The 13900-nt window shown below is 35.5% G+C and overlaps 1 protein-coding gene across 6 annotated transcripts in view; it reads right to left on the bottom strand.

Annotated features, from left to right (window-relative positions):
• The window catches only part of NRDC (nardilysin convertase), a 182988-nt gene that overhangs the window by 59587 nt on the left and 109501 nt on the right, over window positions 1-13900 (bottom strand). For all 6 annotated transcript variants that reach the window (XM_077149676.1, XM_077149677.1, XM_077149674.1 and 3 more), the window contains 5 exons: window positions 13120-13189; window positions 10880-10957; window positions 9476-9596; window positions 9338-9396; window positions 8894-8948 (listed from right to left, as the gene is read on the bottom strand). In XM_077149676.1, the coding sequence (XP_077005791.1) occupies window positions 8894-8948; window positions 9338-9396; window positions 9476-9596; window positions 10880-10957; window positions 13120-13189 (383 nt within the window). The remainder of the gene's footprint in view (window positions 1-8893; window positions 8949-9337; window positions 9397-9475; window positions 9597-10879; window positions 10958-13119; window positions 13190-13900) is intronic.

Here is a 13900-nt window from a genome sequence, read left to right as displayed (position 1 = left end):
AAAACTACTTTTAAGTATGAATCAAATCAATGCAGGAGTCAAAACATGGGTGTCTTTAGATACGTCTTGATATAAGAAGTTATATTCATCAGTATATTATCTCAATTTAAAATCAAAAGAATGACAGCAAGTTTTCTGACCTATGAAATGGAAATACTTGTCCAGAGGAAAGGAATCAATTCAAATATTTATGTATACACAATGCACAGACTACAACTGATAGTCCTTCAGATACCAAGTGGTTCCATCCCCACATTCTACAGATAGGAAAATAAACTCAGAGTGATAAGGTAACTTGTCACACACCGAGTGACAGAATAGACACTAAAACTCTGCTTTCCTAACATATCAGCAAATATTCTTTCCACAACATGACATAGTCCAGTTTCTTACTAAACAATATGAGCTGTTCTCTCATCTAATGGAAGACAGAAAAAAAGGTTTACTGCATTCATAGAGGGGAAATGAGACATGCATACATCAAACTAGAGAGGATCACAAAGTAGAGTAAGGAAAGAGTCATCTTTTTTTCTATTTCAAGAAACAGTTGAATCAAGTTAAAGTGTTATTGCTGGTAAAAATGACTCCTCCTACACTGTTCTAATTTTTTAGCAGTTATTTTCAACAGCCATTTATTTATAAAGTTAACTGCTCTAATAAGTATGCTACAAAAATGAGTGATTCATATTATTGCTATGAGAAAATACCAAGGACCCTAGGTAAAAGCAAGTGTTTGGTATCAAGGGAAAGGAGAAGATACTGGGAATAAAACATTTCAATGTCTAACTTTATTTTTTAATATTTTTATTGAGAAATCTTCACAAACATACATTTCATACATGGTGTACAATTAATGGCTCACAATATCATCATAAAGATGTGTATTCATCACCATGATTATTTCTTAAAACGTTTGCATAATTTCAGAAAAAGAAATTTTAAAAAAAACCTCATACATACCAATACTCCTTACCCCACCCTCTCATTAACTACTAGTATTTCCATCTACGCAATTTATTTTACCCCTTATCCCCACCATTCTTTCTTTATTTTTCATCCCTATATTTGTATTCATCTGTCCATACCCTGGATAAAAGGAGCATCAGACAAAAAGTTTTCGCAATCACACAGTCACATTATAAAAGTTGTATTTTATACAATCATTTTTAAGGATAAAGGCTTCTGGATCACAGCTCAACACTTTCAGGTACTTCCCTCCAGTCACTCCAATATACCATAAACTAAAAAGGGCTATCTACATAATGCATAAGAATAACCTCCAGGATAACCTCTCAACTGTGTGTGTGAAATCTCTCATCATTGAAAGTTCATTTTGTCTCATTTCTCTCTTCCCCCTTTTGGTCAAGAAGGCTTTTTCAATTCCTGGATGCCAGGTCCCAGCTCATCCTGGAGTTCTGCCCCATGATGCCAGAGACATTTACATCCCTGGGAGTCATGTCCCAGGTAGGAGGGAGGGCAGTGAGTTCACCTGCTGAGTTGGCTTAGAAAGGATACATCTGAGCAGCAAAGGAGGTGCCCTCCAAGGGGCTGCACCTCTCAGTTTTCCTACTGATAGTGATTAGGTACATCTCTTTCTCTGCATTTTCTCTAGCACTTGTTTCTGTGTACGTTTTTAAACAGTTTTATTCACACATCATACAATCCAAACTAAGTATATAGACATGCCTTTACCTCCATAATCTATACGAAGACATTTCCTTTTCTTCCACAAAGAATCCATACTTCTCTCCCATGTCCCCTACCTGTTAACACTTACTTTTGGCATAATGCCTTTGTTACATTCAGTGGAAGCATTTACAATGTTACTATTGAATAGACCCTAGCTTGCATTGATGGTACTTTTTCCCATATATCATCCATTTGCAACACCGTGCAATGTCGACATTAATTTCCTCTTCCTCAGGCAAAAACGTTTTTTATTTGTACATTTAATCACTATCATTGTCCACTCTAGGCATTCCTAAGCTATACCGATGTTTTTTTATTTGTACATTTAATCACCATCATTGTCCACTCCAGGCATTTCTAAGCTATATCATCTCCATCTTTATCCTCTATCTTCCCTTGTGGTATCATACATGACCCCTCAAAACCATACTCACATTCAGCTTCATTCAGTGTACTTATATTTTTGTGCTACCATCAGACAGTATTGTGTTATCCATTTCTGAAGTTTTATAACCAGTCCTGTTGCACACTCTATTTCTTCAGTACCAAATGCACAATCTCTACCCTCTTTCTGTCTCCTGATAACCTGTGTTCTTAATTTCAATGCTCAAAGTTCACTCATTAATGTTAGTTCATATTAGTGAGAACTTACAGTATTTGTCATTTTGTTTCTGGCTAATTTAACTTGCCATAATGTTAAGTTTCATCCACGTTGTTACATGCTTCATGACTTTATTCTGTCTTACAGTTGCATAATATTTCACTGTGTGTGTGTGTGTGTGTGTGTGTGTGTGTATATATATATATATACACACCACAGCTTCTTCAGTCACTCATCCATTGCTAGACATCTGGGCTGTTTCTATCTCTTAGCAATCATAAATAATGCTGCTACAAACACTGGTGTGCAAATATCCATCTGTGTCATTGCCCTCAGGTCACCTAGTAATGAGATTGCTGGATCCTATGACAATTCTATACTTTGCTACCTGAGCAACTGCAAAAAAGTATTCCAGAGCAGTTGTATCATTGTATGTTCCCAACAACAATGGATAAGCATGCCTCTTTCTCCACATCCTCTACAGCACTTGTGATTTTCTGTTTGTTTGTTTTTTAATCACGGCCATTCTAGTGGGTGTGAGATGATATCTCATTGCAGTTTGATTTCAGTTTCCCTAATAGCCAGCGAAGTTGAGCATCTTTTCATGTGCCTTTTAGCCATCTGTAGTTCCTCTTCTGAGAAGTGTCTGTTCATATTTTCTGCTCATTTTTTAAATTGGGTTGTTTGTCTTTTTGTTGTTGAATTGAAAAATCTCTTTATATATCCTGTATACTAAACCCTTATCTGATGTGTGCTTTCCAAATTTTGTCTCCCATTGTATAGACTGCCTTTTTACTTTCTTGATAAAGTTTGTTGATGCACAAAAGTGTTAATTTTGATGATACCATTTATTTATTTATTTATTCAATACTTGGACTTTGGGTGTAAGGTCTAAGAAACCTCTTTCTCTTACAAGTTTTGTAAGATATTTCCCTACATTTTCTTCTAAAGGTTTTATAATCTTAGCTCTAATGTTTAGGTCTCTGATACATTTTTAGTTAATTTTTGCATAAGATGTGAGATATGGATCCTCTTTCATTCCTTTGCATATGGATATTCAGTTCTCCAAGCACCATTTATTGAAGAAGCTGCTCTGACCCAGGTGGGCTGGCCTGACCACTTCATCAAAGATCAACTGTCCACAGATGAGAGGGTCTGTTTCTGAACACTCAATTGAGTTACTGGTCAGTTTACCTATCTTTACGCCAGTACCATGCTGTTTTGACCACTATAGCTTCATAATATGCTTTAAAGTCTGGTAGTGTGAGACCTCCCACTTCATTTTTCTTTCTCAAGATATTTTTAGCTATTCTGGGCACCCTTCACATTTCAAATAAATTTGGTTACTGGTTTTTCTATTTCTGCAAAGTTAAGTTTTTGGGGTTTTAATTGATATTGTATTGAATTAATAAATTTGGAGAGAACTGACATCTTAACTATATTTAGTCTTCTAATCATGAACACTGTATGCCGCTCCATTTATTTAGGTCTTTCATGATTTCTTTTCTTTTAGCAATTTATTGTAGTTTTGTGTGTACAGGTAATTTGCATCCTTAAATTTATGCCTCAATATTTAACCCTTTTAGTTGCTAATGTAAATGGAATTTTTTTCTTGATTTCCTCCTCAGATTGCTCATTACTAGTATATAGAATAACTACTGATTTGGGGGGTTTGATCTTATACCCTGCCACTTTGCTGTACTGATTTATTAGCTCTAATAGCTTTGCTGTAGATTTTGCTGGGTATTTTTGACATATAGTATCAGATCATCTGAAAATAATGAGAGTTTTACTTCTTCCTTTCCAATTTGGATGCCTTTTTTTTTTTTTATCTCTACTTGCTCTGACTAGAACTTCCAGCACAGTGTTGAATAACAATTATGACAATGGGCATCCTTGTCTTGTTCCTGATCTTAGAGGGAAAGTTTTCAGTCTTTCCCCATTTAGCATAATGTTAGCTGTGGGTTTTTCATATGTTCCCTTTAACATGTTGAGGAAGTTCCTGTCTATTCCTATCCTTTGAACTGTTTTCATCAAGAAAGGATGTTGGATTTTGTCAAATACCTTTTCTGCATCAATCGAGATGATCATGTGGTTTTTCCACTTTGATTTGTTATTATGGTGTGTTACATTAATTGATTTTCTTATGTTGAACCATTGCGCGTGTTTGAAAGGATGTGTGGCCCCTAGAAAAGCCATGTTTTAATCAAAATCCCATTTCATAAAGGTAGAATAATCCCTATTCAATACTGTATGTTTGAAATTGTAATCAGATCATCTCCTTGGATGACGAGATTAGTCAAGAGTGGTTGTTAAACTGGATTAGGTGATGACATGTCTCCACATTTGGGTGGGTCTTGATTGGTTTACTGGAGTCCTATAAAGAGGAAATGTTTTGGGAGAAAGAGAGATTCAGAAAGAGCAGCACCTCAAAGCAGATAGCCCATGAGCCAGCAACCTTTGGAGATGAAGAAGGAAACACCTCCCAGGGAGCTTCATGAAACAGGAAGCCAGGAGAAGAGGCTAGCAGCTGATGCCATGTTCGCTATGTGCCCTTCCAGCTGAGAGAGAAACTCTGTGTTCGCCATGTGCCCTTCCACTTGAGAAAGAAACCGTGAACTTCACTGGCCTTCTAGAACCAAGGTATCTTTCTCTGGATGCCTTAGATTGGACATTTCTATAGACTTGCTTTAACTGGGACATTTTCTCAGCCTTAGAACTGTAAACTAGCAACTTATTAAATTCCCCTTTTTAAGAGCCATTCCATTTCTAGTATATTACATTCCTGCAGCTAGCAAACTAGAACAGATTTTGGTACTGGAGAGAGGGGTGCTGCTGCTGCAGTTTGCAAATACCAAACATGTTGGAACGGCTTTTTAAATGGATAAAGGGAAGAATCCGGAGGAGCTGTGAGAAACTGGACAGAGAAGGCGTAGAATGCTTTGGAGAGACTGTTGGTAGAAATGCAGACTCTAAAGACACTTCCGATAAAACCTTAGACAGAAATGAGGTGTGCATCATTATACTCTGGAAGAAAGATGAGCCTTGTTTTAAAATGGCAGATAATCTGGCAAAATTGACTAGTGGCTTTGGCTAGAAGGCAGATTTTAAAAGTCATGAACTTGGATATTTAGCAGAAGAGATCTCCAAATTAAATGTCAAAAGTACAGCCTGGTTTCTCCTCACAGGTTATAGTGAAATGCGACAGGAGAGAGATAAGCTAAAAACTGAACTCAGAGACCAGAAAATTGATGTCCTGGAAAATTCTGGGCCTCCAGAAATGGAGACCCCAGAGAATAGTGCTCCATGTGAGGATTTGACCAGATGTGGAACCTATCAGCCATCTCAGAGAAAGTCAGGATTGGACATGGAGTTATACAGGAAGGATTTGTGGAAACTCCTTATGTCTGAGGGGCATGATCCAAGGCTAATGCATAGAAAGCCAACGAGAGTGCTGTGGGACCTGTATAAACAGAGCCGCTGCCAGTCTGGACTGGGGGGTTCAGAGAAGGGACACATTGGAGGAAAAATAACTTCAGAGGCAAAACGATGGAAGCCTGAATCTGAAGTCAAGAAGCCTTGGGCGGGCGGGCCATGGTGGCTCAGAGGCAAGAACGCTTGCCTGCCATGCCAGAGGACCTGGGTTCGATTCCCGGTGCCTGCCCGTGTAAAAAAAAAAAAAAAAAAAGTCTAAAAAAAAAAGAAGCCTTGGGCCTGGAGAGTGGACATACCCAAGCCCGTGGAGAGGGTGAGTTTGCCCCAAAGGTAAAGAATGGGCCTTCCACCTTGTTGTAGTGGAACAGTCATGCCGCCTCAGGCCTTGGAGAGGGTGAAGCACATTCCTTGGAGTTTGGGGAGAGCCTGGCTGCCACCACATGGAGGGGTTGAACGTGTGCCCCGGAGATGGCAGAGAGCCCAGGTGTGGCCCCAAAGCTTGGAAAGGGTGGAGTCAAGAAAAAGGTGGTCTCCCCAAGGTTGCATTCAAAGAGAGGCAGGCCTCTGTGTAGGCCCTTGGAAAGGGAGGGACTGCCACTTTCTAAAGCCCTGTGGGTAAGTGACTCTCAGACTTTGAAATCTAATGGACTTTGCCCTGTGGGTTTTCGAAACTGTATGGGTCCAGTGACCCCTGAGTTCCTTCCTCACTATGCAAATATGTATATGTATCCTATGAATGTCCCTCCTTTGTATGTTGGCAGCAAATAACTTGCTATGAGTTTTCAAAGGTCCAGAGTAAATGGAGAAAATTTTGCCTTAGGACAGATCATGCCTGTAACTGACTTGATGAGATTTTATACTGCCTCTAATTTTGTACTTCATTTGTATTGCCACTGAATGGTTTAAGAATTTCTGATATTGTTATGAAATTAATATATTTTGTATATGGGAAAAACATGTCTTTTTTAGGGGCCAGAGGGTGGAATGTGCTTGTTTGAAAGGATGTATGGCCTCTAGAAAAGCCATGTTTTAATCAAAATTCCATTTCATAAAGGTAGAATAATCCCTATTCAATACTGTATGTTTGAAACTGTAATCAGATCATCTCCCTGGATGATGAGATTTAGTCAAGAGTGATTGTTAAACTGGATTAGGTGACGACATGTCTCCACACTTGGGTGGGTCTTGATTGGTTTACTGGAGTCCTATAAAGAGGAAACATTTTGGAGAATGGGAGATTCAGAGAGAGCAGCATCTCAAAGCAGAGAGTCCACGAGCCAGCGACTTTTGGAGATGAAGAAGGAAAATGCCTCCCGGGGAGCTTCATGAAACAGGAAGCCAGAAGAAGAAGCCAGCAGATGACGCCATGTTCACCATGTGCCTTTCCAGATGAGAGAGGAACCCTGTGTTCGCCATATGCCTTCTCAGATGAGAGAGAAACCCTGAACTTCATCGGCCTTCTTGAACCAAGGTATCTTTCCCTGGATGCCTTTGATAGGACATTGCTATAGACTTGTTTTAATTGGGACATTTTCTTGGCCTTGAAACTGTAAACTAGAATCTGATTAAATTCCCCTATTTAAAAGCCATTCCGTTTCTGGTATATTGGATTCCGGCAGCTAGCAAACTAGAACAACCATCCTTGCATTTCTGGAATAAATCCCTTGCACATTCTTTTAATGTGCTGATGGATTCGATTTGCAAGTATTTCGTTCAGGATTTTTATATCTGTATTCATTGAAGAGATTGGTCTGTAATTTTCTCTTCTCATCGTATCTTTGTCTGATTTTGGTATTAGGATAATGTTAGCTTCATAGAATGTGTTAGGTAGCTTTCCCTTCTCTTCAATTTTTTTGACGCGCTTGAGCAGGATTGGTACTAATTATTTCTTGAATGCTTGGTAGCATTCACATATGAAGCAATCTAATACTGGACTTTTTGCGGGGTGGGGGGAGCTTCTTGATGCCTGATTCAATCTCTTTATTTGTGACTGAATTGTTGTGTTCATCTATTTCTTCTCGAATCGATGTTGGTTGTTCATGCCTTTCTAGGAAATTATCCATCTCATCTATGTTGTCTGGTTTATTAGCATATAGTTGCTCACAGTATCCTCTCATTACCGCCTTTATTTCTGCAGTCTCAGTGGTTATGTCTCCTCTTCCATTTCTGATTTTATTTGTAGCCTCTCTTTTTTTTTTTTGTCAACCTAAGGGTCCATCGATTTTATTGATTTTCTCAGAACCAACTTCTAGATTTGTTGATTTTCTTGATTGTTTTTATGTTCTCAATTTCATTTTTTTTCTGTTCTAATCTTTACTATTTCTTTCCTTTTGTTTGCTTTGGGGTTAATGTGCTGTTCCTTCTCTAGTTCTTTCAAGTGAAGAGTTAATTCCTCAGTTTTTTCTCTTTCTTCTTTTTTAATACAGGCATTTAAAGTCAATAAATTTGGGCAGGCCACGGTGGCTCAGCAGGCAAGAATGCTTGCCTGCCATGCCAGAGGACCCGGGTTCGATTCCTGGTGCCTGCCCATGTATTAAAAAAAAAAAAACTCTGCTCTGAACTCTTTACCTTTCAGCCTTATACAATACCTTCCTTTCACAAACGCTTTGCTACAGACAAGTAAGATCAGTCACTTTTGACATCAATACCTCAGAGTTTCCTATTTTCATGCCTCTTTGCCTACAGTGCATCTAAACTTTATCAATTTTTTAAGGTTTAGCTCCATTCAAGTTTACCACATCCATGAAGCCTTCCTTGATACTATTCCAGTCAAGGAAAATATTCTCCTTATTCTGAAATTTCAAAGCACATTATTTCAAACACTATATATGGTAATTTCCACAGATGATCTTCTTGTAGAATGTCTTTGCAACCTCTGAACTTCCAAAATATGAAGTACCATAGCAAGCTATCCATAAATATTTATCAAAGGGAAAGACAGAAAATTGCATAAATATGATCTATACCAATCTGCCTAATCCTATCACTATTATTCACTACTACTCAATAACAGTTCATTTTCAGATAGTCACAAAGCCATCTTGACACCCACATGACAGAGAATGGCAAAATTAAAACTCCAATAACACTTCCAAAAAATGGAACAATGTCCACACCAATTTCAACTTGGTCACAGATAACCTTCAAAAAGGGTTTGACTTCCAGTACCTGTTCTTGATAATGAAATTCATTATCCTCAATTTTCTGAATTTCTTCAAAAATTCTGTGAAAGAAGTAACTACAATTAGAAGATATACTGAAATTTCTCATTAAGATCATCAGTAAGAAAAAAGAATAAAAATAAATAACCTGTCTGTTTTTTCTTACTCATTTGTATATATACTGGATAAAGGACATGTCAGTCACAAGGTTTCCATACTCACATGGCTTATACATCTCAATTAAAAAAATCATTGAATAAAAAAATAAAAATAAAAAAAGGAACTGGCCAAAGAAACTAAAGTCTTTCATAAATACTCACATGTGGAAGGATAAGGACCCAGTAAACGAAAGAGAATAGGAACTGCCTGAAAAACCATCAAGCATTTCTACTGACAGCCTGAAGGCTAAAAGGATTTGACTCATAGCCATATTCTATGAAGGATTTATTACCTTTTTTCTGGGCCTAGCTTCTGCAGCATTTTTAAATACTGGAAGACAGTATGAGCAACCTAAAACAAAACATATGATTAGTCTTCTATATAAAATGATGTGTATAAAAGAGAAAACAATTTCATTTTAATTATTTACCTCATAAAAGTGTTCATAACCCTCATCAGTCAATGTTATAGAAATGCTAAACACTGAATAAGTAGAATTTTGCTCAAATCCTGTCTCACCATTTCCACCAAACAGCGCAAGAGCCCAGCACCTACAGGTAGGACAAAATCCAATTAATATTTCGGGATTAATATCTATAAACACTTCAAGTTGGCAAAATGAATAGGTTTTCTATGAAAAATTGATGCAAACAATTACTTTCCAACAGTAAGCTTTAAAGTACAAATTTTAAAGGCACAAGGCCTCCCAAGAAATTGTAGCAAATGTAAGAATCACCAGAAGGAAATAATGGCTGTTTGTTTAAGGGAAATACCAAACACACACAACGGGCTAAAACTTAAAAGTTTTCTGAATTAACTCTTGCTGAAAAAGTGAACTGACTACACAAAATATCAAAATTATGGTTGCTAGGAGTCATTTCACTTAACCCTTTTTTTAACCTGTCTCCCCAAAACAAGCCTTAAAACACTTCAATCATCTCTGCTTAGAATGTCAAATGAGATCTTTGAAAATCTACATAGAGAGACTAGGAAACAAGCAACGAGAGTATCTTTTCCCTCCAAGAATAATCCTGAAAACCTAAAATATGGAATGAGCCAGAGTTTGAAATTTAATAAATGCCATTTAAGTAGAAATGTTGTGCACATCTTAAAGCACATTCTGCCATTTTATGTAATACATGTACCTAAAGTTATTAGTTTATTCTTTTATAATCCTGCTTTTTCAGCTTTCTTTGAATGTTTTAGTATGCATCAATGTTTTCAAGTACTTTTTAAAATTTCTCACCTACATTTGCATTCTTGAATGAGTATATATAGAATAAAACAAGGAATTACTTTAATCTATTGGCCCTGATTCTAAACTAAAGTTATATTTTTATTATTTGGCTATGGACAACATAAATGGGTACTAAAATGCACTGGAAAACATTCTGCTAACATGGCTACATTTACTGTTCACAATCCAACATATTTATTATGATTTATCTTCCCAATAAAGTTTCTCACCCCCTTTTGTGAGACAGAGAAGGCTGAAGATACACACTTAAGTAATTAAATTCAATTCTGTCATACCTAAATTCTTTGTGAGAGCTATCATTTTTATGTAATTTTGGAATCTATTAGTCTCATTTATGATTTTTTAAAAATTTGTGCACAACTACTTCCAACAAGGGCTACAAGTTGGCTTACAAGAAAATCAATCTTATGTGGCCATTAAATAGCCTAAACTATAAAAGTGACTATAATTCACGATTAGATTTGATTCTAGGCTTCCTGGTAGCGAAAAGAAAAAGAAAAAAGAATGGTTATATAACACTGTCTATTATTTTTCAAAATTTTTTACACTGAAATTGGTTATTAATTGAATACTTGCTTTTTTCTAAGATAAGAAAGAATGCTGCCTTTGCCTTCATGTCCAACCAGCCAGGAGATATAATGAAGTGGCTTCACCCTTTAAGAAAATTTAAGGTCAGTAACTCAAAAACATAAAAGTAAAAAACACCAGAAAATCTTACTTCTAAGACTACAAATATATTTGAGAACTTGAGAATATTATTATAAACTCTTTCTCATATAATACATTTAAAGATAAAAGTATAATAATTTAATAGGAGTAAGATAAAAATAGAAAAATATGATAAAATTTAACCTCATCTAAAATCACTGAAGGAATACAATCATTTCAAAATTTAATGTGACTATTTTTTCTCTTGGACACCTAGCTTAACTTTTTTTATGGTAAATCTTTCATTTATGTTTCATACAAAATGGAAGTAATGTAGATCATCATTTTAAAACCTAATACACTTTGTAAATTCTTTCAGTATTACATCAGGCTTTGTGGTAAAACAAAATACGAAGCACGAAGTGTCAGAAAACACAGATTCTAGTTTTAGTTCTTCCTTTAAGTAAATGCATGACCGTGAGTAGAAGACTTAACCTTACTATAACTTTCTTTTTCTCTCCACTTATCTAACTACCTACGCAGAGGGTTCTCATGAAAATGCAACAGATGTGAAAATACTTTATTATATAATAATAATGTAATACTTTTGAGTAGTTTATCTGACATTCAAATCATTTTGTCCTGTTGGTTTCTGCTATAATTTTAGAAATCATTTCTACCAAAAAATGATGTGTAGAAAAATCAAGTTATGAATCTAGACATTCTTAAATTTTAAAATTAGGTTACAGAATTATATTCAATAAACTCTTGAAATTCAAGAGTTTGAAATTCAATATTAGATTTCAACTATTTTATGCAACCCCAAAAGCTCACAAGAATTTGTTAAAATATGAATTTGAATTACATGTAATTCGAGTTACTGATGTAGAGCAAAGCAGTTAAGGACAGAACCTAGCTAATTATACAAATTGCACCTGAACAAAGCTAGTTGTACTGCAAACAGTAACTATGGAGAGATAAACACTCTCCTTCTTTTTGAAAAATGGCCTCCTCAAAAAGCTAATTTACTGGAAATCCACATTTTGGGGGACCCAAAAAGGCCTCATGATGACTACCATGCTAAAACAAACAAGCAAAAGTCTATAGAAGAAGAAATAACTGGATGAAAAAATACAGCAATGTTAAGTATTAAGTTAAAATTGCTTTTCAGCAATTGTCAAATTTTCCACAAAGAACATGAGCTACCTTAGGAATCAGAAAATTAACAAGGCTTTGTTAGTTAAAAAAATAAAATGAAATGCAAAAAATAAAAGGAAGATTTTGAACATATTCTATTAACAAATCTTCTGATAGCTAAGGTAGTAAGACAACATCAAAATGGCCTCATGACAGATGAGTAAAAAATATAGATTAAAAATAAATAACAGGGGAATAAATGTTAAAACAAGTTTAGTAGATTGAAATGCTAGTGATCAATGAAAGGGAGAGGTAAGGGGGATGGTATGTATGAATTTTTTTCTGTTTTCTTTTTATTTCTTTTTCTGAATTGATGCAAATGTTCTAAAAAATGATCATGATGATGAATATACAACTATTTGATGAAAAAAAGAATGTTCCTATTGTATGCTGATCGGTTTTATTAATAAAATTTTTTTTTAAATGGTCTCATGATGAATACCATGTCAGCCTTTAGACTGGGTTTGTTTAAAACAAACAAAAAGAATATAATATGCTCAAAATGGATATAATGAATTACACTTTATATACACTAATCTTCCTTTTATTTTTGCATTTCATTTTATTTTTTTAATTGACAAAGCTTTTTTTTTTGTTAGATCCAGTCTAGAGGCTAACATTTTTAGGTACTTAATACCTGGTAGTTGATCCTATATTTGTTAATGCCTTAAAATGTATGTAAGAAACTATTAACATTGGGCCTATCTTTGAGAACAACAACAAATAAAAGGAGAAGCAGATTTATTATAGCAAAGACTCAGGAAAGTCAAGCAGTTTTAAGAAAACTTGTTTTCATACTCAAACAAGACACTGAGATATAAAGCAAGCCTTGAAAATTCCAGTAGTCAAATCCAATTTACCATGCTATCTATATTATAAATTCAGAACCCCCCCATTTAAACAATTTAGCATGCTTTAAAAATATGATTTACTCAGTACATAAAGAAGTAAATTTGCCCTTGAACTCTCACCTGTAATGTTGCTGTTGAGGAGGAAGTGCCCATGTGATGGTCAGAGCATGAATTTTTCTGATTGGAACAACTAAACAAAAATATTTTTCATAAGAACAGATTAAGTGTTTTTCATAGCTTTTACTATTTTTCAAGAATGTGGTTTTTAAAAAATTCAGTATTTCATCCACTAATACATGGGAGAAGCTTACATATAATACAATTAATACTTCAAGTTGCCAATTTTCCAATTTGAATAATATAATTTTTATGAATTTCTTTCTGATTGGGTTTCACAGAGCACAAAAAATAGGGATAAAAATCTATGAGAATATAAAATTCTGCTTATGATGGATCCCTTCTTGCAAGAAATATGTAAGTTGAGGATTCAGAAGACCCATGGTCTAAATCCAGCCCTACCACTAGCTTGCTATATATTCTTATGTGACTTGGAGAAATCGCTTGTATTTAAATCTTTCTGAATCTGTTCCCTTATAATAAAATAAGTGGTTTGGGCTAACATATATATCTAAGATTCTTTTCAATGCAATTTTTCTACGATTCTATGAATTTGAAATTTAAAGCCAGAAAGAATACAAGCCAAATTAAGTTATCTCTGTGAAGAGTCAGTTTAGAATGGACCCAGTAGAAGAAAGGATAGGCAAAATAGTCATTGATCAGAGGAAGAAAAGAGGAAAGAGAATAGCAATGGGATGGGGCATGGGAGGGTGGCGGGGGAGGGGGGAGACCGAGGCAACTGGGGGAAAGAAAAAAGATCTGCTGTGATAAAAAGAAAAGAAAT

Source organism: Tamandua tetradactyla, chromosome 2 (genome assembly GCF_023851605.1).
Source record: "Tamandua tetradactyla isolate mTamTet1 chromosome 2, mTamTet1.pri, whole genome shotgun sequence".
Taxonomy (NCBI): Eukaryota; Metazoa; Chordata; class Mammalia; order Pilosa; family Myrmecophagidae; genus Tamandua; species Tamandua tetradactyla.
Note: the sequence above shows the minus strand (reverse complement) of the source record. Positions and strands in the feature narration are given on the sequence as shown.